Source organism: Corythoichthys intestinalis, chromosome 18 (genome assembly GCF_030265065.1).
Source record: "Corythoichthys intestinalis isolate RoL2023-P3 chromosome 18, ASM3026506v1, whole genome shotgun sequence".
In the NCBI taxonomy this organism is placed as follows: Eukaryota; Metazoa; Chordata; class Actinopteri; order Syngnathiformes; family Syngnathidae; genus Corythoichthys; species Corythoichthys intestinalis.
The window spans coordinates 18,711,689-18,738,141 of record NC_080412.1 but is presented as its reverse complement, the minus strand read 5'-3'; the positions used below and the strand labels follow the sequence as shown (position 1 = coordinate 18,738,141).

The 26,453-nt window shown below is 37.8% G+C and overlaps 1 protein-coding gene across 9 annotated transcripts in view; it reads left to right on the top strand.

Annotated features, from left to right (window-relative positions):
- The window catches only part of flrt1a (fibronectin leucine rich transmembrane protein 1a), a 144,162-nt gene extending 126,519 nt beyond the window's left edge, over positions 1-17,643 (top strand). For 7 of the 9 annotated variants that reach the window (XM_057820582.1, XM_057820584.1, XM_057820578.1 and 4 more), the window contains one exon: positions 10,230-17,643. In XM_057820582.1, coding sequence (XP_057676565.1) covers positions 10,309-12,354 — 2,046 coding nt within the window. In that variant the 5' untranslated portion in view covers positions 10,230-10,308 and the 3' untranslated portion in view covers positions 12,355-17,643. Of the gene's footprint in view, positions 1-8,050; positions 8,137-9,444; positions 9,493-10,229 lie in introns of those variants that run through there. The other 2 variants (XM_057820588.1, XM_057820586.1) reach the window with 2 other exon arrangements.
- Positions 17,644-26,453: the final 8,810 nt, after the last annotated feature.

Sequence of the window (26,453 nt, the reverse complement as noted above, 5' to 3'; positions counted from 1 at the left end):
AAACTGTTTCATCATTTAAAGATAGATTCAAGTCAAGATTTCGCCGATTTAGAAGTATTTTAGATAAAAAGTTACTTAGGTTCGCTAGGAAGGTTCTCTACAACAGAGCCGTCCTAAAAAGTACTGCTTTAAGATGGCGGCTGTCTACTAACGCATTTAGTGCCATGTCTGTCATTTTGCATCTAGTTATATCTATATACAGTACATGTGATATCTACCATATCTACCATAACATGCGGGCGTAGTTTGTAGGCTATCGGCTACAACATGTATTATTGGAGCTACCTAGCATCGCGTTTGCTCCTCGTCACAACTTTCTTGCCTCCTCCTCACTCCTGCTCTGCTCTGTCGTCTCGGTGAGTCCGTCTCCCTCAGACTTTTCGACCAATATAGTAACGCATAGTAACGCATGCCTTTCCGTCCTCAGTAACGGTAACGGCGTTGCCAAGATGAGAAAAGTAATTAATTACATTACCCACTACTGAAAAAAATAACGCCGTTAGTAACGCCGTTGTATTGTAACGCCGTTATTAACAACACTGGTTGGACCAGTAATTTTGGTTATTGATTTTTCTCAAACAAATATTTGTTTGCCAAATCTGGAATTGTCTACTGATCCTGTCTGAACCTAATCTAAGCTCCGGGGATGACAGTTGGGTCGGGATTTCAATGACAATAACAATAAAAGTTTTACAGATGCCAGCTGATGCAGTGAAGGCCACATGCTGTGAGAGGTAGCTGCCGCACTCTCGATGATCTTTTCTGAGCCCTAAAGGCAGCTTATTCTCTATGTTTATTAATCTACTGCTGTCTCCACCACACTGCACACAATCATCTCTAACATTGTGCTCGGATAATATTCATGTCACCGTTAACATAAGCTGCCTACGTTCAGTAGTTATTTTGAAACAGCAAAATTCAGTCTCACGCTCAGAAATGAGGTTCCTGCAATTGTACTTAAATACCTTTCACTAGTGCTGTATGATATAACAATATATATCGCCAAAACAATAAAACACTTTCCATTGAAATGTTCATATCTACCTGCTACTCTTTAAGAGGTCGTTTAAGGCTTAACATCGTTCTTGTATTTTAACAACCATTTAATTGGACAACAGGTCTTCAGCTTGTCACAATAATGATGCCCAAACAATGCCGTTAAACCTAGACAAGCACACAGACTTACATTATCTTATGAAAGATATAAAGAATTGACATAACAATGACAAACAAATTCATGCAAAACAACAAACTGTACCTCATTTGCCACATGGACTCGAAGTGAATAAAGACCAATTTTTTTATAATTTAGCTTCCACATCCAGCTCTTGAGTTGCCACCACTTTACAAACATCATATCGTGCGACCTTAAACCTATTCCCTGCGGGGTAACATGAACATGCTGAACTTAAATATTTGTTCCCCCTTACAGCTGTGCTATAATTAAATAAAATAAATATATTCAGAAAATTTTTGAACTCTGTGACTTGTATGAATCCCTTTGTTACATTTTACCATATTATTTAACAAATTCTTAACATAAAGAACAAGTATTTCAAAGATTACTTTGTTGGCAGTAGTGCTGCAACGATTAATAAATTAACTTGAGTAATTCAGTCGGAAAAAAGATTTGAATTTTGCTGCTTTGAGTATTTGTTTAATTAAAGAGGCGCAGTTATGGTTTGTTTTGAAAGTGTTTGCATTTAGTTTTATTGATTTGATTTATTGGGTGGATACGCTGCCCTCTACTGGCAACAGTGAATATGATAAAAACTCATTTCACATGGCTGAATCCAGCCGCTCCCTGTTAAGACCAACATAAGCTAAGTTTTTGTTTGAGCTAATGTTTTTTTAATGCATTCATAATATTGTTTATAGGTATATTTGCATGTTTTCGTGGGAATTTGTGCTTGAACCATTTGTTAGGAGCATTGAAAAAAAGAAGAAAAAAAAGTTTGCATTTTATAGCATTTAAGCTAGCGGACTTTTGCTATGTAAGTTAGCCAATTTTTCTTTAGTTGTACTTAGATCCTCATTTATTTATTTATTTTACCGTTTGAGGCTCAGCTCAGGTATTTTAATTTTTTATATTCCTTATCCAGTTAATCGATTATTTGAACTAAATAGTTCATCGATTAATCGACTACTAAAATAATCGATAGGCGCAGCCCTAGTTGGCAGCTACATTACCATCATTATCGCGCCATTATTGGACCTGTTCCTGCAATGCACATTTTAGCTAGAACATGATGCCCTAAATTAATAGAATTCCATTTGCCAATCGGCCCCAATATGTACTTATCTCTACTTAATAGTTAGCCAATTGGCTCCCCTTTGCCAATCATACCTGAGTAATACATAAAATTTAAAATAGCAACACAAAAAAATTCACACAGGCCACAAGAAAACGCAATTTGTTGCAGTATCAATATTAACTAATTTATTATCAATGATATCATGCTTAATATACAGTAGTTTTAAAAGTAAAAAAGGGCTAGTCAAAAGTAATAGTGCATAAATAGATATACAGTGGTACCTCTAGATATGAAGTTAATTCGTTCCAAGATCTTGTTTGTAAGTCAAAATGGTCGTATGTCGAGCAGGATTTTCCCATAAGAATACATTATAATTCCATTCATTTGTTCCATAGCCCGAAAACCTACACTAAATCCTTAATAAATTCTGCTTGTACTATTGCAAATAGCAATTACACAGAGCAAAATAATAATAATAATAATCATAATAATACCTGTAATAATGTAACGAATCGGGTTTAAATGTGGCAAATGTGTTTTGCGTGGTGTACCTGAACGCATCGCGTGGCTGACTTGACAGAGCGAGATCGGAGTTTCTACTTTCACTTTTCATGTTCAGCTGCGGCGGACAGTAGGCGTGTTGTGTTGCACAAATTGATGGAATAAATTACTAGAAAGCTGAAAATGCTGGCGATTTCTTTGGCGATGTTAGCACAATAATAAGTGTCACCTTAACTTATAAAGACTGGCGAACGGAAGTCAGAGGAGGACGGTCGAGAGTCGACATTCTACGGCCATATTGTCGAGCCAGTTCACGGATGCGCACACCATGCTCATATTTTTTCTATCATTTCCTTCTGCATGTCAATTGCAAGCAGCCCCTTTTCCTTTTTTTCACCACCTGCACTAACATTCTTGGAACCCATGTTGATTTCTCTCTCAAGAACATCCCCCGTGTGTCCATCTTATGGGAAAACAACAAAACTGCGGCGCTGTCATAAATCCTCGTATCCCCAGCATGTCGTCCGATGTAGAAACAATTGGCGAGTCAAATTTTACATCAGATGTTGAAAAGATCATGTGTTGAGGTGATTGTATGTCGAGGTACCACTGTATATACATTTGAGCAAAAATATGTATGCAGCTGTGCTACTTCTGTCTACACTGGATGGTTTTACATTGCAGCACTACTTGATGCATTTGTGGCAGTTCAGTTTAATGTCAATTCAAAAATTAAGTGAGTGTGTTAGGGTCCGCAAATGCGTGAACAAGGTAGGACCTCGAAGCAGACAATAACTAAGGGATTCGTACAAGGGTTTATTTAATACAAAAAAAAAAAACATGCGATCGTGGAAAAGTGGAAACAACAAAATGGGTCCGTGACAGTGGGTCAACAGGGCTCAATAATACTAACTCGAGGGTAACAAAGGCGATAGGCAGAGAGCCATATGACAAAATAAAACACTCAAATACCTGCACAAGGTAGAGGATACAAATGAGAGCAGCAGACAAACAAAAACCCCACGCAGGGGCGAAACAAGTAAATGTAATGAGACAAGACTGTGATGTGTCAAATGGTGATCAGCAAGACATTATCTCGGCCCCCCTATTTTGGCTAGCCTTCGTTTAAATGCTACTTTTGATGATCTTGGATTAGCTGCATGTGCGATGTCGGAACGCTCCCACAGCCGGCTTTGTAACAAAACAAAATCTGACCAACGGCAGAATGTGACAGAGTGGGGGTAAAGATGACATAATTGTATAATTTTTCACCAAATAATTGAGAATGTATTAAATTATGGCATATCGATAATCGTGATACAAAATGGCCTATAGCATGATTTGATTTTTATTTCCGTATACACACAGCACTAGATTTAACTCATTGGTTGCCATTGACAGTAATAGACGTTCAATTCATTTGAAGTTGGATGGTTGGCAGCGATTGAACAGATGCTCATTCATCATATAAAACAGTTCTATACGAGTTTTAATTCAGTTTTTAACAGCCACATGATTGGACTTCTGGCCTCGTCAATTCACTGAAAGAGTTAATCAATGCAATACTGCTGTCGTTTCCACTTGGCTCACATTTGATTAGACAGAAGGAGATTGTAAATGGGTGGTATTTGCCAACATTTATTGTTTCGGCCTCTCAAGAGAAGCCATTTGTTCTCATGAAGATTTCAGTTGGGAAGATATAAAGACGGTTTAAAATGGGATCAAGCAAATGTTGCATTTCCAGAGAGTTGACATAAAGAGAGCTCTTTCTTTGTAGACACAAGAAACGAGAAAATTATGCAGGGAAATGAACCCAAAGAAATTTTGACGGTTCTAAATGAAATCCAACTGACAAACAGATTGAACTAAAAAAAGGACATGATGAAGAGATACGAGTGCTTTGTTTTGTATACTCATGGAAGACACAAAGCATGTGTACTTTGTGTTATAGAATGCCAGCCAAACATTCTTTGCTATGATTTGTTTGCTATTTTACTCCTTGATGCCTAAATTTACATTTAAAAAAAATACATCAGATTATTGCGGTATTGGTATCGATCAGAGGTCGACCGATGTATCGGCCCGCTAAAATGCCGGGCCGACATATGGACTTTTTCCCAACATCGGCCATCGGCTGAACCCCCCCCCCCCAAAATAAGCTGATAAAAAAAGGATTTTAATCAGGCATCTTTTGCCACCGCTGACTGACGGTAGGATCCCGGAAGGACCCTTTAGCAGCTTGATGGCAGGCTGCAACAGGAAGCTTCAGGCTTGCCTGTTTATAAACAATTGTAAGATTTTTTTATATTGCATGAGAGAATTTGTAATGTTGGTTTAGCCTTTTAACTCATTCACTCCCAGCCATTTTCACCGGAGCAACCCCCTTCGCTCCCAGCTGTTTTACTGGGTTTTGACTGATTTTGCAAGGCCCACAGAATATTCTGTTCTATTGCTATATAAACATGGAGCCCACCAATAAAAGAAAGATTAGACTCTCTTCTTTCATCAGGAAAAGAAATTAAGTTCATATCTTTTTCCATTCTTTAGATATCAGCATTAGAAAATAGCTTAATTTGAGCAACTTTCCAATTTCTGATGAAAAAACTGAGAAATTGAGCTTTTTGTAAAAGCATACATTTCAAACATAACTTTGACTTTAACACAGCTATTTTTTGCTTTTGTGACATCCCAAACATCTGAATAATGTTTTCCTTCTACAAAATAACATAAAAAACAAGACAAATAGAGCTTTTGATAGCAAAGTAACAATTTATTTACACATAACTAAACTATTGAAGTGAGAGATGACACTGTTGTGGCCGCGGCTGTATCGGCAGACGGGTTAAATTTTTCACTCATTACCGCCTGTCTGTTCATCAATATAGATTTTTTTTTTATCTTTCTTTTGTAATGACCTCTACCTCATAACATAATTCACCTAGGGAACTTGTGTGGGGCATGTGCCTTGTGTTTACATCATTCTCCACATTTTTCTCAAGCTTCTTATTTCTTCCAACTTCCGTTTCCTGACTATTTCTCATTCATTTCCTTTCATGGTTCGTTATGAGTTCTTACCAAATGCGCTACTGCCCTCCAGTGGCCAGTTTTATTCCTTTAAAATGGATTTTGAGCGTTGTGCTTTGGCGCGAACTTGCATCAGAACCTAGAGATGTGTCTTGTGAAAAAATGTAAAAGACGTATTGATACGTTTTTGTGACAGTTAAACAATTAAAAATAGAACGTATTCATACGTTTTTGGGAGTAAATAAGTTAAAGGTCTTTACTGAGTGATCTTTTAACTCTAAATGTAACTCGTAGCATTAGCATAGCATTCACGTTACCATCCTCCAGCCTTACCATCCTCTTAAACTCTCACATGTTTACAACTCGTTGTCCTGGTGGATTTAATTAATTGAAAAAAAATACACTGTTCTTGCTGAGTGTGTATTATCATAAAAGTAGTGCCGTGTTCGTTGGTTTGGTAGCACATCAGCTTCAAATTTCAGCTTACAAAATCAGCTTTGGATATTGGCAATCGGCTGAAATTTTTTTTAGATATCGGCATTTGAAAATCCCATATCGGTCGACTTCTAGTATCGATGCCGATCTGTATTGGTGCAACACTAATCAAGACTGATATCCGTAGGTGCACTAAATACCCTAATAATATTTTAAACATAGGAATGTTTCGTGGTTTTTACTTGTATTGTGTTGTGTTGACGTGTGGTAGAGTTAAGGTAAATCCTCTCCCACGCCCAGTCAGTGTCAGATTAGTTCTCTTTGTAAGCAATGTCGGAGCATCTTTCTACAGAGCAGGCAGTCCTTTTGTCAGGGATTTACCTGTAATCTGCCTGTCTCTGGAAAGAAAAACTGAACCAATTCAGTGTACTCCCTGCTGCTGCTACATCATGAAGTTGACTGGTGGCACTGCGGGCAGAACAGAACAGGTTTTAAGCCACACGATTGGACGTCTATCATCGTCATTGGAACTGAATGAGTTCATTGACTGCCCTTGATGGTGATAGACGAACAATTATGTGTGTCATTTCATCCTTTTGCTATGAATTTAAATGAGTTTATCACTAGTAGACATCCAATCCATTTGAAGTGGGAGGGTTGACAGCGAATGAATGTTCATTCGCTGCCGGCCCTCTCACTTCAAATGGATTGGACATCTAGCGCTGTCAATGGCAGCCATCGGGTTCAAATATATATATATAATTTACAACAAACGACATGAGTCAAGACCCCTTTTTTCAATATACTGTGTGTTAGATAGCATGTATGACAACATGCTACTCATGCAACTCATTAAAAATGTAGCTTTCCGGGCCTCAATCGGAATTATGGGAAAGGCGTACGAGGAAATCATGAAATGTTAATCCCGAGAAGAGCAATACTAGAGTCATGTATGGGGGATCTTCAGGCACAGGAATAACATACCACCTGATATTTGTATGTAATGAATGAAAATGAAGGCTTTCATCATGTTTACAAGGAGGAAAATTGCGCTTCTCATTTATTTCTGGTTTTGATAACGATTTAAACCATTTTTTTACAGAATATAATTTCAAACCAGCTACGCTATTATAGACAATAACACACCCACATGCATACAAACCAAATGAATAGACCGCAGTCTGCAGGCTTTTCATGTTTCCCATCTCAGATCCCTTGATTTATTTCTGTCATCACCTTAACTGTCATGTTTTCTGTCCTTTTTTTTTACAAAAATGCAATCTCTCCATCAACAACAAGATACATAAACATTACATGTAAGATAAGCTGCCGGCCCGCTATTATCTTTTCCCTGCTGTCAGTTAAGTGGATCTCCTGACCCCTCTGGTCATCTAGAATCTCGTTTCTTCTCTCCGTGGGGGTCTTAATGGGGAGTGGGACTCAAAGGTCTTCACTCAAAGCTTCTGTCTGTCACTCTCTCTAGCTTTGCCTTTTTACTAATTTGTAAATTGATCCAGTCTTGGGTTCCAGTATTAGGTTAGGGGTCGTTCGGTGACCTGTACACTCCCTGAGGCGACTGTCTGTCTGCTAAACACATTACCCCACATCCCAGACTGCCTTGCGCAGAAGTGTAGACAGAAACTGTATATGTATATTGTCCAGAAATGGGTCAATGTCTACAAATTCATCATGCATGGCCAGTCAATCCTTCAAGTGCATTTGAAAGACATCCATATTGTACAATCACATTCAGAAAGAGCTGGCAAGTGCCACTACCATGTTGATTTTTTCAATAGAGCTGATATTCCTATGCTCAATTACCATACAGTTCTATTTTCACCCTTGGGAATACTATAATCTACGTGAGCGCCGACTGGCTCTGTCAGATCACTCGGATTTGTGAGGAAATCAATACTACAACGTGAGTGTGTCTGATGTTGCATGGGCCATAAAGGTTTGACTAATGACCCTGGATGATGATGACTCTGAAGGGCTCAAGTTGTCATTGTTCAAGTGTTTTCCCCTATCAGTCTTCAAAGAACTGTACTAGGATCTCGGTGATAAATTCTCAGATTTTTTTCCACCAGTAATTTGATTTTTTTTCCCCCCAATTTTTTTTCTCCCCAGAGACATTGAGAACAATATACCGTATTTTTCGGACTATAAGTCGCAGTTTTTTACATAGTTTGGCTGGAGATACGACTTATACTTATACTTACTTACTTACTTATACTTATACTTATAAGTGACTTATGTGTGAAATTATTAACACATTATTATATAATTTCACATGTTATTTTGGTGTTTTGGAGTGACACTGATGGTTTGGTAAACTTGTTAGCATATTCTATATGCTATAGTTATCTGAATAACTCTTAACATGTTACGTTAACATACCGGCCACGTTCGAATTTCGTTGTTCATGCATCATGTAACATAATCACACTGTACACTTGTTCAGCATGTTGTTCTGTATTGTATTTTTATTTTAAATTGCCTTTTAAGATGACATATCTGTTCTATGTGTAGGATTTTATCTAGTAAATTTCCCCATAAAATGCGACTTATACTCCGGTGCGACTTATATATGTTTATATCCTCTTCGTTGGGCATTTTATGGCTGGCACGACTTATACTCAGGTGTGACTTATAGTCAAAAAATACGGTACATAAACCAAAACAAGTTTAACCCTTTGAAGGACATGCAATGAACGCTGGATGTCCAAGGCGTTTTAACTGGGAGGGGCAAATGAACGAACATTCATCCCTCCTTGTCAAAATGGATTGAACATCTAGCGCCGTCAATGGCACAGGAAGGTGAGCATTCACAAGCATTCCACCCAGTTTAGATGAATTAGACATCTATCGTTGTTAATGGCAGACAATGTGTTAAATACTATGAATTTAAACAAATGAAATCATATTGAGGGTGTCATTTAGGGCCATGTTCTTTTCATTTTACGTTGGACTACTGTGAACATTTATTTTAAGTTCACCCACACAGAATATCCACATTACATTTTGCAGCTAAAATATTTAATTATACATACTTTTTAAATGTGACACTTAATTATGTAGATTTGATTCCCCATCAGAAATGGCCCTCGGCTCACTTAAATGATGGCATTAAACTCGTGTGCATTGTCTTCCTTCTTGATAATGGAAAGTGCCTTCAGCTGTGTCTAGCTAATGGAACCATCTGCTAGCAACTCCTGGAGACTCTCAAGATCTGTTAAATAATTTAGAGTATTCTTAGGTCTACATATCTATCAACATGGTAAGCGTAATTCCAAATTTAGAGCTGGATTTGTCCATTCAACTTCTAAGGCCCTGCTCTTCACTATGCTTTGCACAACTTTACAAAGTCCAATTCTGTCAAGATGACTTAAGTCATAAAGGAAATTTGCAGTAGGTTTTAATTTGATAATCTGGCCTTGTTCTGGGACTTGTCTTGCCTTGAGTGTACACAAAGAGCCTTGGTCAGGGAACGCTACAAGAGCAAAAACAACACAAAACAACGCAGGCGTGACAGTGATGTGACTCTTTAAAATCTAATAGGACATGAAAAAATGGAGCTGGGCTCGAAGTGATATTACTGCAGTGTACAAATAATGCCAGACAAAAAGAAAACTAAAAATGACATGAAATTGAAAGGGAATCAGCTGATCCAATCGAATACTGTTTAGTAGGAAGGTAATAACTTGATTAAATGCTGATATAGCAAGACAAATAGCTAAGCTCCCTTTTTATGACTGCAGAGAGAGAGACTTCTGAAAAACATTATTAACTGAGCAGTTATCTTTATTTTGCTATAAATCATTGACACAATGATGATGGAAATCCTTCGCAGACAATTTGCTCAGTCTCCAGATGTTTGATAAAGTGTGTCAATTATTACAAATTGTTTGTCACTTGTTGATATAGTCTACATATAGTCTTTGTGTTTATTCCTGGTGACAACTAGCGCAAATAAAATCCTCATTTGCTAACTGCAATTTCTCTTTCTCTTTATAGGGTCGAGGTCGCTGGAGTCCAGCAGCACTTTGAGGCTTAAAAGAAGATCAGAAGAAAAGGAATCCCCTTATTCGTCACAATGGCACCCTTTAGTATTGCTAAATTGGAGGCTCGGCTGCCATTGCTTTTCCTTTGTTTAACACTCTGCATGTCTGCGCTTGACTTCGCCGCAGCAACAATCCAAGGATACATTGGAGAAAATGACCCGATATGCCCATCTGTTTGCAGGTGCGATGAAGACTTTATTTACTGTAATGATCGTGGCTTGAACTCCATCCCTTCGCTGCCTGCTTCGGCATCTGTCCTCTACCTTCAAAACAACCAGATAAACAACCCGGGCCTTCCCACTTCCTTAGAACGCCAGCTTACTGTACGTGTTGTCTACCTCTATGATAATGAACTGGATGAATTCCCCGTGCATTTGCCGCCATCTGTCCGTGAGCTGCATTTGCAAGACAATAACATCCGCACTATTCCTCGTAGCGCTCTGGCTCGGATGCCTCTACTGGAGAAGCTCCATTTGGATGACAACTCTATTTCAACCGTCAGTATTGAAGAGCAGGCTTTCGCAGATAACCCACGACTGCGCTTACTTTTCCTTTCCCGTAATCACCTGTCTAGTATCCCGTCAGGATTGCCCGCATCTCTGGAAGAACTCCGTTTGGACGACAACCGAATCTCCACTATCCCAACCCATGCCTTCCGTGGCCTCACCTCACTCAGATGTCTTGTTTTGGATGGTAATCTTTTGGCAAATCAGCGCATCGCTGACGACACCTTCTCACGTCTCTCCAATTTGACAGAGTTGTCATTAGTTCGTAACTCCCTTCAGACTCCGCCCGTCAACCTTCCCAGTGCTCATCTCCAGCGTCTATCTCTGCAAGAGAATGCCTTGATTCACATGCCTCGTGGTTCTTTAGACGGCATGCGTAGGCTGCAAAGGCTAGACCTCTCTGGAAATAATCTAACTACCCTGCCAAGAGGACTGTTCAAAGATTTAGACAACTTAGGTCAGCTGTTGGTGCGAGGTAATCCTTGGCACTGTGGCTGTAATTTGCGATGGCTATTTGATTGGTTACATGTCCGTGGTAACTCAGTCACAGTAAGAGGTCTTACCTGCCACGGACCTGAAAGGGTGCGGGATATGGCTCTAAAAGACCTGTCGACTGAGATGGAGGAATGCGAAGTAGTTAGGACAGCTGGGACTAAAGACAAAGCAGGTCTTGGCGGAGTAGACAGTTCTACCACCAACGTACCTCCCCAAGGGTCCCTCTTTACTCTCCGGTCAAAGCGACCTGGTCTAGGATTTCCAGACTCTGGCTTGGACTATACACTCAGTAGCAGTGGCGTAGGGAAAAGTCTGGCTCTCAATGTTAAGCCTCTTTCTCACAGTAGTGTGCGCGTTACATGGAGTGTAGCACAGCCAAGTTCTTCCTTCAGGCTGAGTTGGCTTCGACTAGGTATCGGTAATGCCATGGGGTCAATCACTGAGACCTTGGTCAGGGGCGATCGCCGTGAGTACATGCTTACTTCCTTGCAACCGCGCTCGAGCTACATCATCTGTATGGTGCCCATGCCTGGCAGCTCAGAGAGTAAAGGGCCAACTTCAGGAGAATCTGACTCCGATGAAGCTCTGGTGTGTGCGAAAGCTGAAACCTCTGATCTCATTCCATCTGAGGAAGACGAAGATAATAATTCACAGCCCATTACGGTGCTGCCCTTGACAGGGATTATTGGCGGAGCTACAGCAATTGTATCTTTGGCCCTTATTTTTGCCATATTTTGCTGGTATGGGCACAGGAGTGGTCACCTGTGTTCCCGAGACCATTACACTCGCAACAGCTCCCGCAAAAGCAAGAATTATGACGACTATATTGAGTCAGGCACCAAGAAAGACAATACCATATTAGAGATCCGTGGTCCAGGGTTACAGATGACACCAATGGCAGCTTGCCAGCCCATGCAACCTAAACCGCTACAAGAAGATTACATCATTCATACCATATTCCCATCGAATGGCACTGGCCTGTACAAAGGTGCCAATCATATGTCTAATATGAGGCAAAGCATCAACAGGGGTTATAGAGAAGGAGGAATCCCAGATATAGACTATTGTTACACATGATGTACTACATATACATGATCCTGACCACAGAATCATTGGTAAACTGTATCAGATGCACAATGTTCCTCCACACGGACAATTCAGAAGCACCCTTCTGTGCCTTTGACTTCTGGTCTCTCATTCCATATTACCTGTGGTTTATCTGCACTAAGAATACGGTATGTGATTTTCTGGACCTGAAACTGTGTGGGAACTATTCAGTACTGGGAGCAGACGAGACATTCTTTTTGTAAATGCACAGTGGACCGTTGCACATCTCAGTAATGGCCCACGTTTGTTTTGCTGTGTATTCTCCCTCTCTGTTACATGTAAGCAAAGAATGTATGCTCTACTGAAAGAGCGGACGATGGTGGAGACTGACTTGTTTGTTCACAAACAGGAGTTACTATCCTAATGAAGGTTATGTTGAAAAGACATTTCTGATTCTCATCTCTATTTTTCACCCTCTGGTTACAGTATGAAATTTTATCCAAAAATCACTATTCTAAATGCCTCAATTCTATCAGTTTGCCCTACCAACTATCCGGGTAAAGGACTTTGTAAAGCTGTGAACTGTTCTCGTTCAAAAACAATATGGCCAATTGTCTTAAAGTAAAGCTTTTCATCACCATCACCGTGTTGCGCGAATGTCATGAGATATAACGTGTTTGTAGATAATTACATTTGGTATTGATTGGATTGTTTGAAAATGTTTTTTTTTTTTTTTTTTTTTCTTATATCTCATCATCCACAGCTTTTTATATGTTTAGTCTTGTCTCCACTGTAATTATTTTTAACACCTTGATGCCTTAATTTACATGTAACAAATATACATAAAGCATAGGAAGGATACCTAAGTATATAAAAATAATAAAATACTAAATATAGAAAGCTAAACTGAGGAAATCAGCAAAAAATTTGAAAAATTCAAGTAAAAAGAATCATTAAAAAAAATTCTAATAAATCAAGTGATTACAGAGAATTCGAAATACAAATTATATTTAAATATCAACCAAAAATTGATGATTTTTTTGTTTCATTCAAATCTGAATACTTTTCAAATTAATATATAATAAATTAATTTTTCTATTTTTCAAGTGTTTTTCGATTTCTTGATTCTATATATACAATATACTGTATATTTATTTATAGATGTATATAGCGGAAAACACTCAGGTGTGCTCTGAGACCCTCAATTTCGGCAAATTTCAAAATTGTCCAATATGCATGTGTGATATATCATTGGAAAGCGTAAAATCTCAGTTATTGGGGGAAGAAAAATTTTGAACAGGAGGGCATTTAAAAGAGAAAAATAGTTAAACCACTAAACCCTAACTTGAAGTGAGAGCATGATGGAGCATAATTAAAGTCACCATGATTTCAGCGAGATATTATCACGTGCCTACCTTGTTTCGATCGCAAAACTCTGTGTAGCATGTCTCACCGAGTGTCAAGACACAGCTGTAAATCGCCACAGCCGGACTTTTTGGGGATTTTATGGGAGAAACACGGTAATATAACAAGGGTCGCAATGCAGAAATCGCAGACAACAAGGAGTGATCGAGAGTGTCTTTTCAAGTATTTACCCTTTTAAACTGTTTTTTATTTTATTTTTTTAATTATTTTTTTTCTTTGTTTGGATCGGTTATTTACCATCTTAGATATTGGGGGAAATACAACAGTAACAAAAAAATATACAATTAAGCAATAGTTATGAGGTAGCTATCTGTGACCTATTTACAGACACTATATTTTTAATTGTGACTTAATTTGTTTAAAATTTTAAAATACGCGAGTTAATAATTTTGTAAAGTTTTTTTTTTTTAAATCTATTTAAACATCAAGTAATGATTCTAAGCTAAAAATGATAGACATTTCGAAAAATAAATCTAATTCTTTTTCTGGCTGGGTTGAAACAAAAGCGGTTGCACGGCTTTTGTAAACAGGGGTCCCCGGGGTAAAACAGACAGATTAAAAATAGTTTGGGGGCTTAATGTGCCATGAATCTGCTAAGGCAGCATATAGACATATTTTTCTATCAAACACAACAGTTCTTTTGGCTTAAAATACAGCACTTTATTTTAAAGAGGGGTGCAAGAGCAGAACCTGCTTTTTCAGCCTTGTCTGTGTTTTCCGCCATACACTATATCTATTTATCCGTATCTATACACAGTTTATATATAAAGATATGATACATACATGTATAAATTATTATTTTTATTATTTTGTACTTATGTATTCCTTCAATGCTTTTTTATGTATATGGTGTTTGTTTAATGTAAATTCAGGCATTATAAGGTTTTAAATTGCTCACCCCTATTTGTGTCAGTATTTATGAAAACCACTTTTAAAAGAGGGACTTGTTTCATCTAAAAAAAAAAAATAAAAAAAAAAAAGGAGTCTTTGGGTTTACAGGAATAAGACCTCATGTAAAATTCACCTCGAGGTATCAACCTCAATTTGACATTTGTGGAATCCTGCTGATTACTCTTTGCCTGTAGACATCCATATACTGAAAATTAGCAATTTACACATATTGGGAGCTTCTTGTATCAGTCATATTCTCGCTGGAATGAAAAATGAGGCATCACAATTGACCTACACAGTGGGCTATCCATGCCACAAGCAAGTGGATAGATTTGTAGCGTCATCAAAGATGGGGTGATAAGGAGGGTTTATTGGTGTTTGTTTTGGGGATGGTAAAATGCTCATTCTGACATTTTTATTACCTAGTGGCACTGAAAATGTATTAGCACTTAGCAGAGAAGAGGAATAAATGTAACGAGAGACGTAAAGTGTAAAGTTAACATCTCCAAGCACTGAGAAAGACACGGAATTGATTGTGTTGTCATGATGAAGCTCACCCGTGCGTTAACTCTTTGGCTGACATTGACGGGGCTAGACATCCAATCCAATTTTGACTGGGGGGGGCGAGTCATTACCCCCTTCCAATGACTCGCCCCTCCCTGTCAAAATTGGATTGGACGTCTGGCACTGTCCGTGGCAGTGAACGAGTTCATACTGGTATGTTTGTCATTCACAAATTGCTGTAATTTGAGTTTTAATGTTCTTTATTACTGTGTTACTTCCAAAGGAGACACCAATTGTGCTTCCTTGACTGTTTTGTCTTGCCAGTTTTACGGTGGTCTCTGACAAAATGTCAGTGCAAATCAAAAGTTCTTGCACTCAGAAGCTTGAAATAGCAGCAATTTACTGGCCTGGAAAATTCTATTTAAGAGAATGTTGATATTCAGTAATTGCTATTTTGCAGTGGTAATAAACTAGAGATGTGCATACTAATCAAGGCTTTGTTTAGCAGGGTGCCGGTCTTAAATTTTTTCTGGTCTATGGAAGAAAAACAAGACTGTGTGGATTTAAGTTACTGTGCATCAACACACTATGACAACTCATTTGGGCAGCATAAGTCATTATTAGACTGGCGTTCACACAAAAATTCAGAGCTTGATCAATTAAAGTCCTACACTAATACATACCTTCTCATTCCTTGTATAAATATATAAACAATGGCCGCAACCACAAATATTTTTATTCTCTGAAATAATAGAAGGTAAAGGGTGCCATACATTTGAGTAAATTGTGTATGTGAAATAAAATGAATTTGTGTGAATTCAGGTGGACTCAATAAAGGTTTTCTAATCTTGTTATTACCGACAGCTGTTATTTCACCATGGAAGAATTTTTAAAAGCATGAGCATATGACAATAAACCAGCATTAAATTTGAAGGACTGGGATTTTTCCGTAGAGGTAAAGCGGGATCATTTTTGTACAAGCAGTTTGGGATTACATTCCTAACTTCAAATGAATAATTTAAGATATTTTGCACAATAGGAGAGCCACAAGTACATTTTACAAAGAAAATAATAGCATTTTGTTGTGCTATTTTTTTCTTTCTTTCTGTGTATTGACTGCAAACACTTTGTCCAGTGCCAATTACAATGATAGATGTCCAATTATGCAGCTCTTTTTATCCTTCTGATGTGAATTGAAATAAGTTTTTTACTTATAGACCACCAATCCATTTGAACTAGAAGGTTGGCAGGATTAGAGGTCATTCGCAGCCATTCCTCCCAGTTCAAATGGATTGGACGCCCAGGTGAATCTTATTCTGTTTGTGTCTTAAGTAGACAAATTTCTGGTTATGAATCATTGAAGAAAAGCACAAACTAACACATATTAAGGAAAAACATGCCTACACTGAAAAAAGCGATTTTGGAGAGTGGTAAATATAATATATCCAAACTGTATAAAATTTTCCTAATCTTCCTTGTCACCCAAGGAATTATAAAATAATGGGTAAATTTCACACATACTACCTCTTCGTTAACAGTAACAACTATCACATGGAAAAATAGGGTAACATATACCCCAAAGAACTGTGGTCGATAGGTGTCAGGCGAAATGCAATGTCCAAAACCTTTTCAACTAGAAAAAAATAGCACAATTCCCAATTGTAACACCAGACGCATTTTTTTAATGAAAATGACGTAAATCGTTTGTGCTACAACGGTTTTTTAGATACAGTATTATGGTTTTTATTGAGATTTTAGTTTCCTTAGCTTAGCTCTCGCGGCTAATGGAGCGTACCAACCCTCTCAATAACAGAGGGTTGTCTTAACAACTAGCACGATTAAAACACACATTCGTGTCAGTTTTGCAGTAAATTGGGGGCGTGGGGTTCAGATATTAATATCGGGTGATGATGTTCCTCTAAGCCCCTCATTTACTGCAAAATGGTTCTGAAGTGGTGCCATTCGTGTACGTCCGTGCTAGTTTTTAGGACACCCCTCTGTTAATGAGAGGGTTGGTAAGATTTATATAGTAATATTATCTTATAAATCAACTATTAGTAATTATAGCACAATTCCCAATTGTAACACCAGACGCATTTTTTTAATGAAAATGACGTAAATCGTTTGTGCTACAACGGTTTTTTAGATACAGTATTATGGTTTTTATTGAGATGTTAGTTTCCTTAGCTTAGCTCTCACGGCTAATGGAGCATACCAACCCTCTCAATAACAGAGGGTTGTCTTAACAACTAGCACGATTAAAACACACATTCGTGTCAGTTTTGCAGTAAATTGGGGGCGTGGGGTTCAGATATTAATATCGGGTGATGATGTTCCTCTAAGCCCCTCATTTACTGCAAAATGGTTCTGAAGTGGTGCCATTCGTGTACGTCCGTGCTAGTTTTTAGGACACCCCTCTGTTAATGAGAGGGTTGGTAAGATTTATATAGTAATATTATCTTATAAATCAACTATTAGTAATTATCAGGTATGGTGGCTTAGTGGTTAGTACATCTGCCTCACAGTTCTGAGATCAAGGGTTCAATCCCGGGCTTCGGCCTTCCTTTGTAGAGTTTGCATGTTCTCCCTGTGCCTGCGTGGGTTTCCTCCGGGAACTCCGGTTTCTTCCCAAAAACATGCATGGTAGGCTGATTGAACACTCTAAATTGTCCGTAGGTATGAGTGTGTGCGTGAATGGTTGTATGTCTCCTTGTGCCCTGCGATTGGCTGGCAACCAGTTCAGGGTGTCCCCTACCTACTGCCTGTAGTTGGCTGGGATAGGCTCCAGCTCCTCCGTGACCCTCGTGAGGAAAAGCGGCATGGAAAATGAATGAATTATCAGGTATTACCTGCTAGCAATGGAGATAAATTTTACCCAATTTCATTGAGTAAGTATCTGTTGAATATACACATAAATATTAGGTAATTTTACCCAATTTTATTGAGTAGGTATGTGTTGAATATATACATACTCATTAGGTAAATTTTACCCAATTTCTTTAAGTATTTCATAGCTTTTTGGGGTGGCGTGGCTCAGTGGTAGAGTAGTTGTCCCCCAAACCAAAGGTTGTGGGTTCCATTCTCCGCCCTGATGAACTCGTCTAAGTGTCCTTGAGCAAGATACTGAGCCCCACGTTGCTCCTGGTGCTGCGTCACCAGTAGGCAGATGGCGAGATAGTGTAAAGCGCTTTGAGCGCCTTGAAAGGTGGGAAAGCGCTATATAAGTATAACACCAACACCATTTTTATTTCAATTACTTTATACTCCGTATATGGAATTAAATCTACCCAAAAAAAGTAGATGCAAATTGTTACCTCAACTTTATTGGGTAAATTCTATAGGTTAATTTTTACAGTGTAAAAAGGTTTTTCTTTTTGATTTAATTGTGTAATTTAGTCATGTTCCATCTTGGGTTTTGCTTTTTTATTTAATTGTGTAATTTAGTCATTTTCCTTCTTGAACTTGGAGTTTTTTGACAAATTTAATTAGATTGCCTTACAATAACACAGGGGTCGGGATTTCTTCAATCAACTGCTCCGGAGTAGTCGTAAACATTTTGTAATGGCAGCAAGATTCCCCAGGCAGAGCAACGCAAGTTAATTGGATTCACAGCCTTTCAACATGCTGGTATGCGTCCCAACTAAACACAAATTAATTAAAGAGCAATGGAAATGCAGTCGATATCAATAATCCTTCAACTCAAGTAAGCTTCCCTCAAAAAGATGTTTGTTTCTGGCAAGCACACTTTTTTTTTCTTTATTTCATTTCAGGCAGTTGCATTCATTTTACAAACAGTTTCTCTGCTTTCAATAACAACAAAAGAAATTTTAAAAAATGTCTGAAAGGGAGTGGGATGAAGAAAACTTATTAAATCCCACTTCAACTTCCCAAATATCATGCAAATGAAATATTTTCCTTCAACCTGTTTTTTGTTTCAAATAGTAACATAGTGGACACTTTTTCCCGGCAAGGTTACAAATAGAACCTGCAATTACAATTTTTCTCTGTCATCAAGAGAGAATACAAAGAAAGAAAGAAAGAAAGAAAGAAAATGCATACATATATATATATATATATATATATATATATATATATATATATATATATATATATATATATATATATGTGTTAGTATATACATACTGTACATGGAAAATGAATGAAAATACATACATACACATATATTACATATATCCATACCAGCAATTATGGTAATAGACCTACACATAATTAAAGAAGACATCAGACACTGATATACATTGAAGACTCTCCCTGAATATATTTTGACCAAATTAAATGTTTAAAGCGCAATTTAAATGTTTGAATGTTCTTACATTGTTTAAGTTGTCAACTCAGACTGTTACATACCTTAACTCCACGAACAGACACACAAAACCTTTTGTGAGTTGTTCTAAATTTGGAAAGTGTGAACTCCCCGTAAACTCTTAATCTGTGAGCTCTTTCTCGAATTGTGAAATGTGTTTGTAAATTTGCTGGTAACATACTGCTAAAAGCTTTATACAGAATTATAGATGTGTTGTAATTGACAAGGTCTTGAAATTAAAGCAATTTAGATTGAAGAAATAGTTCATGGGTGTGATCAAGAAATATAGTCTTGTGAATGAAACGAACCGCTCGTTTCTCTACTGCAGGGGTGCCCAAGTCCGGTCCTCGAGAGCCCCTATCCAGCTTGTTTTCCATGTCTCCCTCCTTGAACACACCTGAATCAAATGATCAGCTCATCAGCAAGCTCTGCAGGAGCCTGATAATAATCCTGATTATTTGAGTCAGGTGTGTTGGAGGAGGGAGAAATGGAAAACAAGCTCGATAGGGGCTTTCGAGGACTGGACTTGGGCACCCCTGCTCTACTGTGACTAATGGATCACAGTATGTAAAATATGGAAGAATCAAAGTACAGTACAGAGTGCAGTCTGATCCAGATATATTTTAACTTTACATCGCTTTAGTTTTACTTATATTCAGTGATCATTTGTTTACATCTATCCATTCTTTAATTAAGTTTAGTTTCTTGTTCACTGTATCAATTCTTTAATTAAGTTTAGTTCCTTGTTCACAGTAGTTACAAGTTCAATGTAACTATCACTTTTGTAAATAATATTTGTGGGGATATGGCATTGTAGCAAAACGTAAGTACACCCAAAAAAACAAAAAAAAAACCCTCTGAACTATGGGAGCAACCATTTTGTGATGCCAGTTATACCCCCACACATACATGCTAATAAACTCGAGCACAGGTGAATGTTATAACGGGTATTAATGAAATAACGCAAAAAGGTGGGTTATTTGGGATTCTCAAATTTCATTGACTAGAATAGTACCGGCATGAACAAAATGGCTGCCTCCATGTAGAATGACCACTTCCTGGAAATACTTTTTGTTGTGTTTTTGTTTGCTTTGTTGTTTGATTTTGTTGACCTGTTTCTCCTAATTGACACATCAGAAAACAGAAATTCAGTTTTGTTTTGTTTTTCAAATAACTAAACCAAATTCTTTCAAGTGGGGCACACATGAGGAAAATCTTTCCCTTTAACTCACTGACAGTCCTAGATACATTTGAAGTGGGGTGGGGGGGGTAGGCAGCGGATGAACGAACGTTTATTCGCTGACCCAAATGGATCAGACGTCTACGAGTGATAAACTCATTTCATTTCACTGCAAAAGGATAAAAAGTCTAGGTTCACATCGCAGGTTTTAATGCACAATTCTGTTTTTTTGGCGTGCCCGTTCAGACTGCCTTTGTCGATTGAGCCCGTTCAAGTATTACGCATGCGCACTAACTCGCAGTCTGACACACGCTGAGCAATGCGCAGAAGCATCAGAGCAAATGACTGCACATGCTGGCTGTGCGTCATTCCAGGGTGATCATATTTTGATTTCCAGAAAGAGGACACAAATAACAGACATTAATAATCCCCGTTTAGTCTTCTCTTTAAAGTTCATATGGATTGATAGAATGTACGTCATGCACGCGCTGTGCGTGCATGACGTACATACAGTGGGGCAAATAAGTATTTAGTCAAGCGCTAATTGTGCAAGTTCTCCCACTTGAAAAATATTAAGGCCTGTAATTGTCAACATGGGTAAACCTCAACCATGAGAGACAGAATATGGAAAAAACAGAAAATCACATTGTTTGATCTTTATAGAATTTATTTGCAAATCATGCTGGAAAATAAGTATTTGGGCAATACCAAAAGTTCATCTCAATAATTTTTTATGTACCCTTTGTTGGCAATAACATAAGCCAAACGTTTGAGCGCTAAATGCACGTTTTTTTGCTTTTAACCAAGAATCGAGACTGTTTTACGTCCATATCCATGAAAAATTTGTTGATTTAAGCATTTATTCACAATAATTTTCACCAGAAAACCTCTGTTTACATCAGGTGGCCGCTAGCCTCTTTCACTACAACTATATACAGTGGGGCAAATAAGTATTTAGTCAACCACTAATTGTGCAAATTCTCCCACTTGAAAATATTAGAGAGGCCTGTAATTGTCAGCATGGGTAAACCTTAATCATGAGAGACAGAATGTGGAAAAAAAAAAAACAGAAAATCACATTGTTTGATTTTTAAAGAATTTATTTCCAAATCATGGTGGAAAATAAGTATTTGGTCTATACCAAAAGTTCATCTCAATACTTTGTTATGTACCCTTTGTTGGCAATAACATAGGCCAAACGTTTTCTGTAACTCTTCACAAGCTTTTCACACACTGTTGCTGGTATTTTGGCCCATTCCTCCATGCAGATCTCCTCTAGAGCAGTGATGTTTTGGGGCTGTCATTGGGCAACACAGACTTTCAACTCCCTCCTCACCCCGTGGCGTCAAAATGATAACAAGAACGGTGAGCAAAAATCCAAGAACCACACGGGGGGACCAAGTGAATGACCTACAGAGAGATGGGACCACAGTAACAAAGGCTACTATCAGTAACACAATGCACCTCAAGGGACTCAAATCCTGCACTGCCAGACGTGTCCCCCTGCTGAAGAAAGTACATGTCCAGGCCCGTCTGCGGTTCGCTAGAGAGCATTTGGATGATCCAGTAGAGGCCTGGGAGAATGTGTTATGGTCAGATGAAACCAAAATAGCACTTTTTGGTAGAAATACAAGTTCTCGTGTTTGGAGGAGAAAGAATACTGAATTGCATCCGAAGAACACGATACCCACTGTGAAGCCTGGGGGTGGAAACATCATGCTTTGGGGCTGTTTTTCTGCGTAGGGACCAGGACGACTGATCTGTGTAAAGGAAAGAATGAAGGGGGCCATGTATCGAGAGATTTTGAGTGAAAATCTCCTTGCATCAGCAAGGGCATTGAAGATGAGACGTGGCTGGTTCTTTCAGCATGACAGTGATCCCTAACACACAGTCAGGGCAACAAAGGAGTGGCTTCGTAAGAAGCATTTTAAGGTCCTGTAGTGGCCTAGCCAGTCTTCAGATCTCAACCCCATAGAAAATCTGTGGAGGGAGTGGAAAGTCCGTGTTGCCCAAGGACATTCCCAAAACTTCACTGCTCTAGAGGAGATCTGCATAGAGGAATGGGCCAAAATACCAGCAACAGTGTGTGAAAAGCTTGTGAAGAGTAATAGAAAACGTTTGGCCTCCGTTATTGCCAACAAAGGGTACATAACAAAGTATTGAGATGAACTTTTGGTATTGACGAAATACTTATTTTCCACCATGATTTGCAAATAATTTTTAAAAAAATCAAACAATGTGATTTTCTGTTTGATTTTTTTCACATTCTGTCTCTCATGGTTGGGGTTTACCCATGTTGACAATTACAGGCCTCTCTGATATTTTCAAGTGGGAGAACTTGCACAATTAGTGGTTGACTAAATACTTATTTGCCCCACTGTAAATCTTACTAATCTTTTTTTTTTTTTTTTTTTTTTTTTGTAATGAAACCAAAATGCAAGCAAGGTTCTGAAGAGTGAGTAGCTATTTTACAATTAGATCAAGAGACAAGAAATGTTTAAAAGGGTCTTGGATAGTAAAAGCTTTCCACAGCAGTCATTTGATAATACTACAGTAATTCAGTTACTGGAAAACTGCAGGCGATGCAACTTGACTTGCTTGTGTCCCACTCAGTGGAGACAAGACTGTGAGCAACAAGGTCTATCTGCGTTTGTTTCACATGTAAATGGCATTTTTTTGTAATTAGTGGTTTGTCTATTTAAAAAAAAAAAGAAAGAAAAAAATGAGTCTCCTCATCTATCAAATAGACAATGATTTGATTTGAGTAGATTTGACAATGATCGTTTTAAATTTACGTTTTAGTCTCATTGGATCTTGCGTAAAGTCAGTGATACCTCTACATACGAATTTATTTTGTTCCAGTACCTAGTTTGTAACTCGAAATGGTCGTATGTCGAACGGGATTTTTCCCTAAGAATAAATTATAATTCAATTTATTTGTTCCACAGCCCAAAAACCTACGCTAAATCCTTAATAAATACTGCTGCTACTATTACACATAGCAAAATAGATAAATTGTAAATACAAATCGGAATAATAATAATAATAATAATGTAACCAATCGGATTCTAATGTGGCGGTTGCGTTTTGCATGCTGTTCCTGAACGCAACATGTGGCTGACGACAGAGTGAGAGACTGTGCGGAAGAGTTTTTACTTTCTCTTTTCATGTTGTTGTTGGCGTCGGCTACAGCGAACAGTAACCGTATTGTGTTGCACAATTTCTGAAATTTAAATGACCAAAAATCTGACGAAGCGAGCACTGGTCAGAGGAGGACATCGAGATTATAGACTTGTCGCGAATGTTCACTGACGCACACAACACGCACATATCTTTCTATCATTTCCATCTTAATTTCAATGGTAACCGTCATCTTTTCCCTTTTTTTCACCACCTACACTGACCTTCTTGGGACCTACGTTGGTTTCTCTCACAAGAAAATAGGCCGTGCGTTTGTTTTGTGGGAAAACAACAAAATTGCGACGTACATCGTCGTGTTTCAAGCATGTTGTCATATGTCGAGACAAATGAGGAGTCAAATTTTACGTCAGATGACGAAAGCATTGTATGTCAAGGTACCACTGTATTTTGTAAAATCTGAAACCTAAATGTGTACCGTAATTTTTGCACTATAAGGCGCACCTGACTCTAAGCGGCCACCCACCAAATTTAGCACGAAAACAGCGTTTGTTCATTGTGAGTCGCACTGGACTATAAGCTGCAGCTGTTCTCACTGTATTATGGGATATTAACACCAAAAGATATTAATTGGTAATTTTATTTGACAACGGCATCAAACAACTGTCATTGGACCAAATGAAACACCATGAAACTTTGAACCATTTGGTTGCAAAGCTTCATTGCTTCAAGAAGCTTCATTTGGTCATCACTGCTCCCTTGGGGGAGACAACCTCTGCTACCACCTGCTGTCAACACTGTTGTTGTCCAACATGCCTCCAAGCATGCATTGCAACGCTAAGGATGTAAAACTAATATAATAATATATAGTAATATAATAACTAATTATTTCTTCAGTTACTGATCCAAATGTTTCATTAATAGCTAGTTATGGTATTTGGTAACACTTTATTTGACAGCAACCCCCTAAGACTGCCATTAGTTATTATGACATGACACTGTCATGAGCATTTTTGAATGCCCATAACAGATGTCATTTAGTGTTATCCGACAATTATTCCTGACTGTCTCAGGAAATTAGAATATTGTGTATTCTAATTTCCTGAGACAGTCCTGTATATATACACAGGACTGTCTCAAAAAATTAGAATATTGTGTATTCTAATTTCCTGAGACAGTCCAGTAATGTGTAGACCTCCAATCCATTTGAACTGGAAGACTGGCAGCCAATGTTGTCCAACCTGTATGAATATTTATCTCATTCGGCAGCCTTTGACGGAGTGAGACGTCCAATCCATTTTGACTGGGAGGGGCAAATGAATGTTCGTTCATTCATTCAAAAATAAATAAATTAAATAATTAATTTTAAAAAATAATAATAAAATTGGCACTATTAGGCTGAAGCATGTATGTATGAATGAGTGTAGAGGGATTGAAGTTTAACAAAATGACAATGACAGGTAAACTTGGATTGCCACAATTAATTGCCTAAACATTTTTAAAAAATGAATCATCTATTTTAATAATCATTTAGAGACATTGTTTACCTCAAAATTGTATAAATCTTCTTTTTAGGTAGCCTCTAAACAACACTCTTCCGCCTTTCATATCTTTTAAAATCACTTTTAATAATTTAATTTAAACAATTAATTTTTTAATTAAAAAAAAATGGGGAAAAAAACAAATATTCTCTTTGAACCTGTGTTTTTATCCATTTAGTTTTCTTTATTCTGCATATTTACATTTTTTAATAAACAAAAAGGGGGGGAAATGGCAAACATTGTCCTTTTTTTTAAATTTAATTTTTAAAAATGAATAAATAACTAAGGAAAAGCATAAAAGATATACTTTATTTTATTTATTTATTTTTTTTAATTTAAAAAAAAAATGTAAATATTTTCAGATTTTTGGACCACAGAAGTTTTACATAAATTGTATTTTAGCCAAAAAAAGAAAACGCACATGATTTACTTTAGTGGGCCACAAAAAAATGGCGTGGCACACTTAATCTGGCTCCCTCGTTCCACCGGTTTGAAACCCCTGATCTATAGACAAGTATCCGAGGTACTTCCGCTTTACTTTCTTATATCTGCAAGCAACTTCTGTTTTAGAATTTCTCTATTCAAAACAACAGTGGAACTGGAGTAACATTACTCATCAAAACCCTTAAAAACAGACAATTTGGAAATACTGCATTCATCTGCCATCACGACAGGGGGAGGACAACATGTTCATGAAGGCAGATGTGGAACCAAGCTCCTGCCATCACAAAAACAGGGTGTTTTTGTTGCCATGTTGCCGCTGTGTTATCAAAGGTATCCCTGCATTTTCATGTGTCCGGTGCTCAAAAAAATACTAAAACTAAAATCTTTTGCATGAAACGACTTGTTGCCTTTGATTTTGTTATTACGATGATGATTGTAATTATGATGATCTTTAATATTATTTACTACAACTACTGTATCTGCTGCTAGCCTGGTGCCAATCAGTACTGGCAAATTATGTCAACGCATAAAAGCAAGTGTTACAAGTTTTTTGTTCGTTTGCTTACAGGTGGAAAACGTTCTTAGGCAAGGGAAGATAAGTTGATGTTCCTCACTTACTGTACGTTGATGGACATATATCGAGACTATGTGCCTTTTGCCCGTTGGCGGCCGAGAGGCTGGG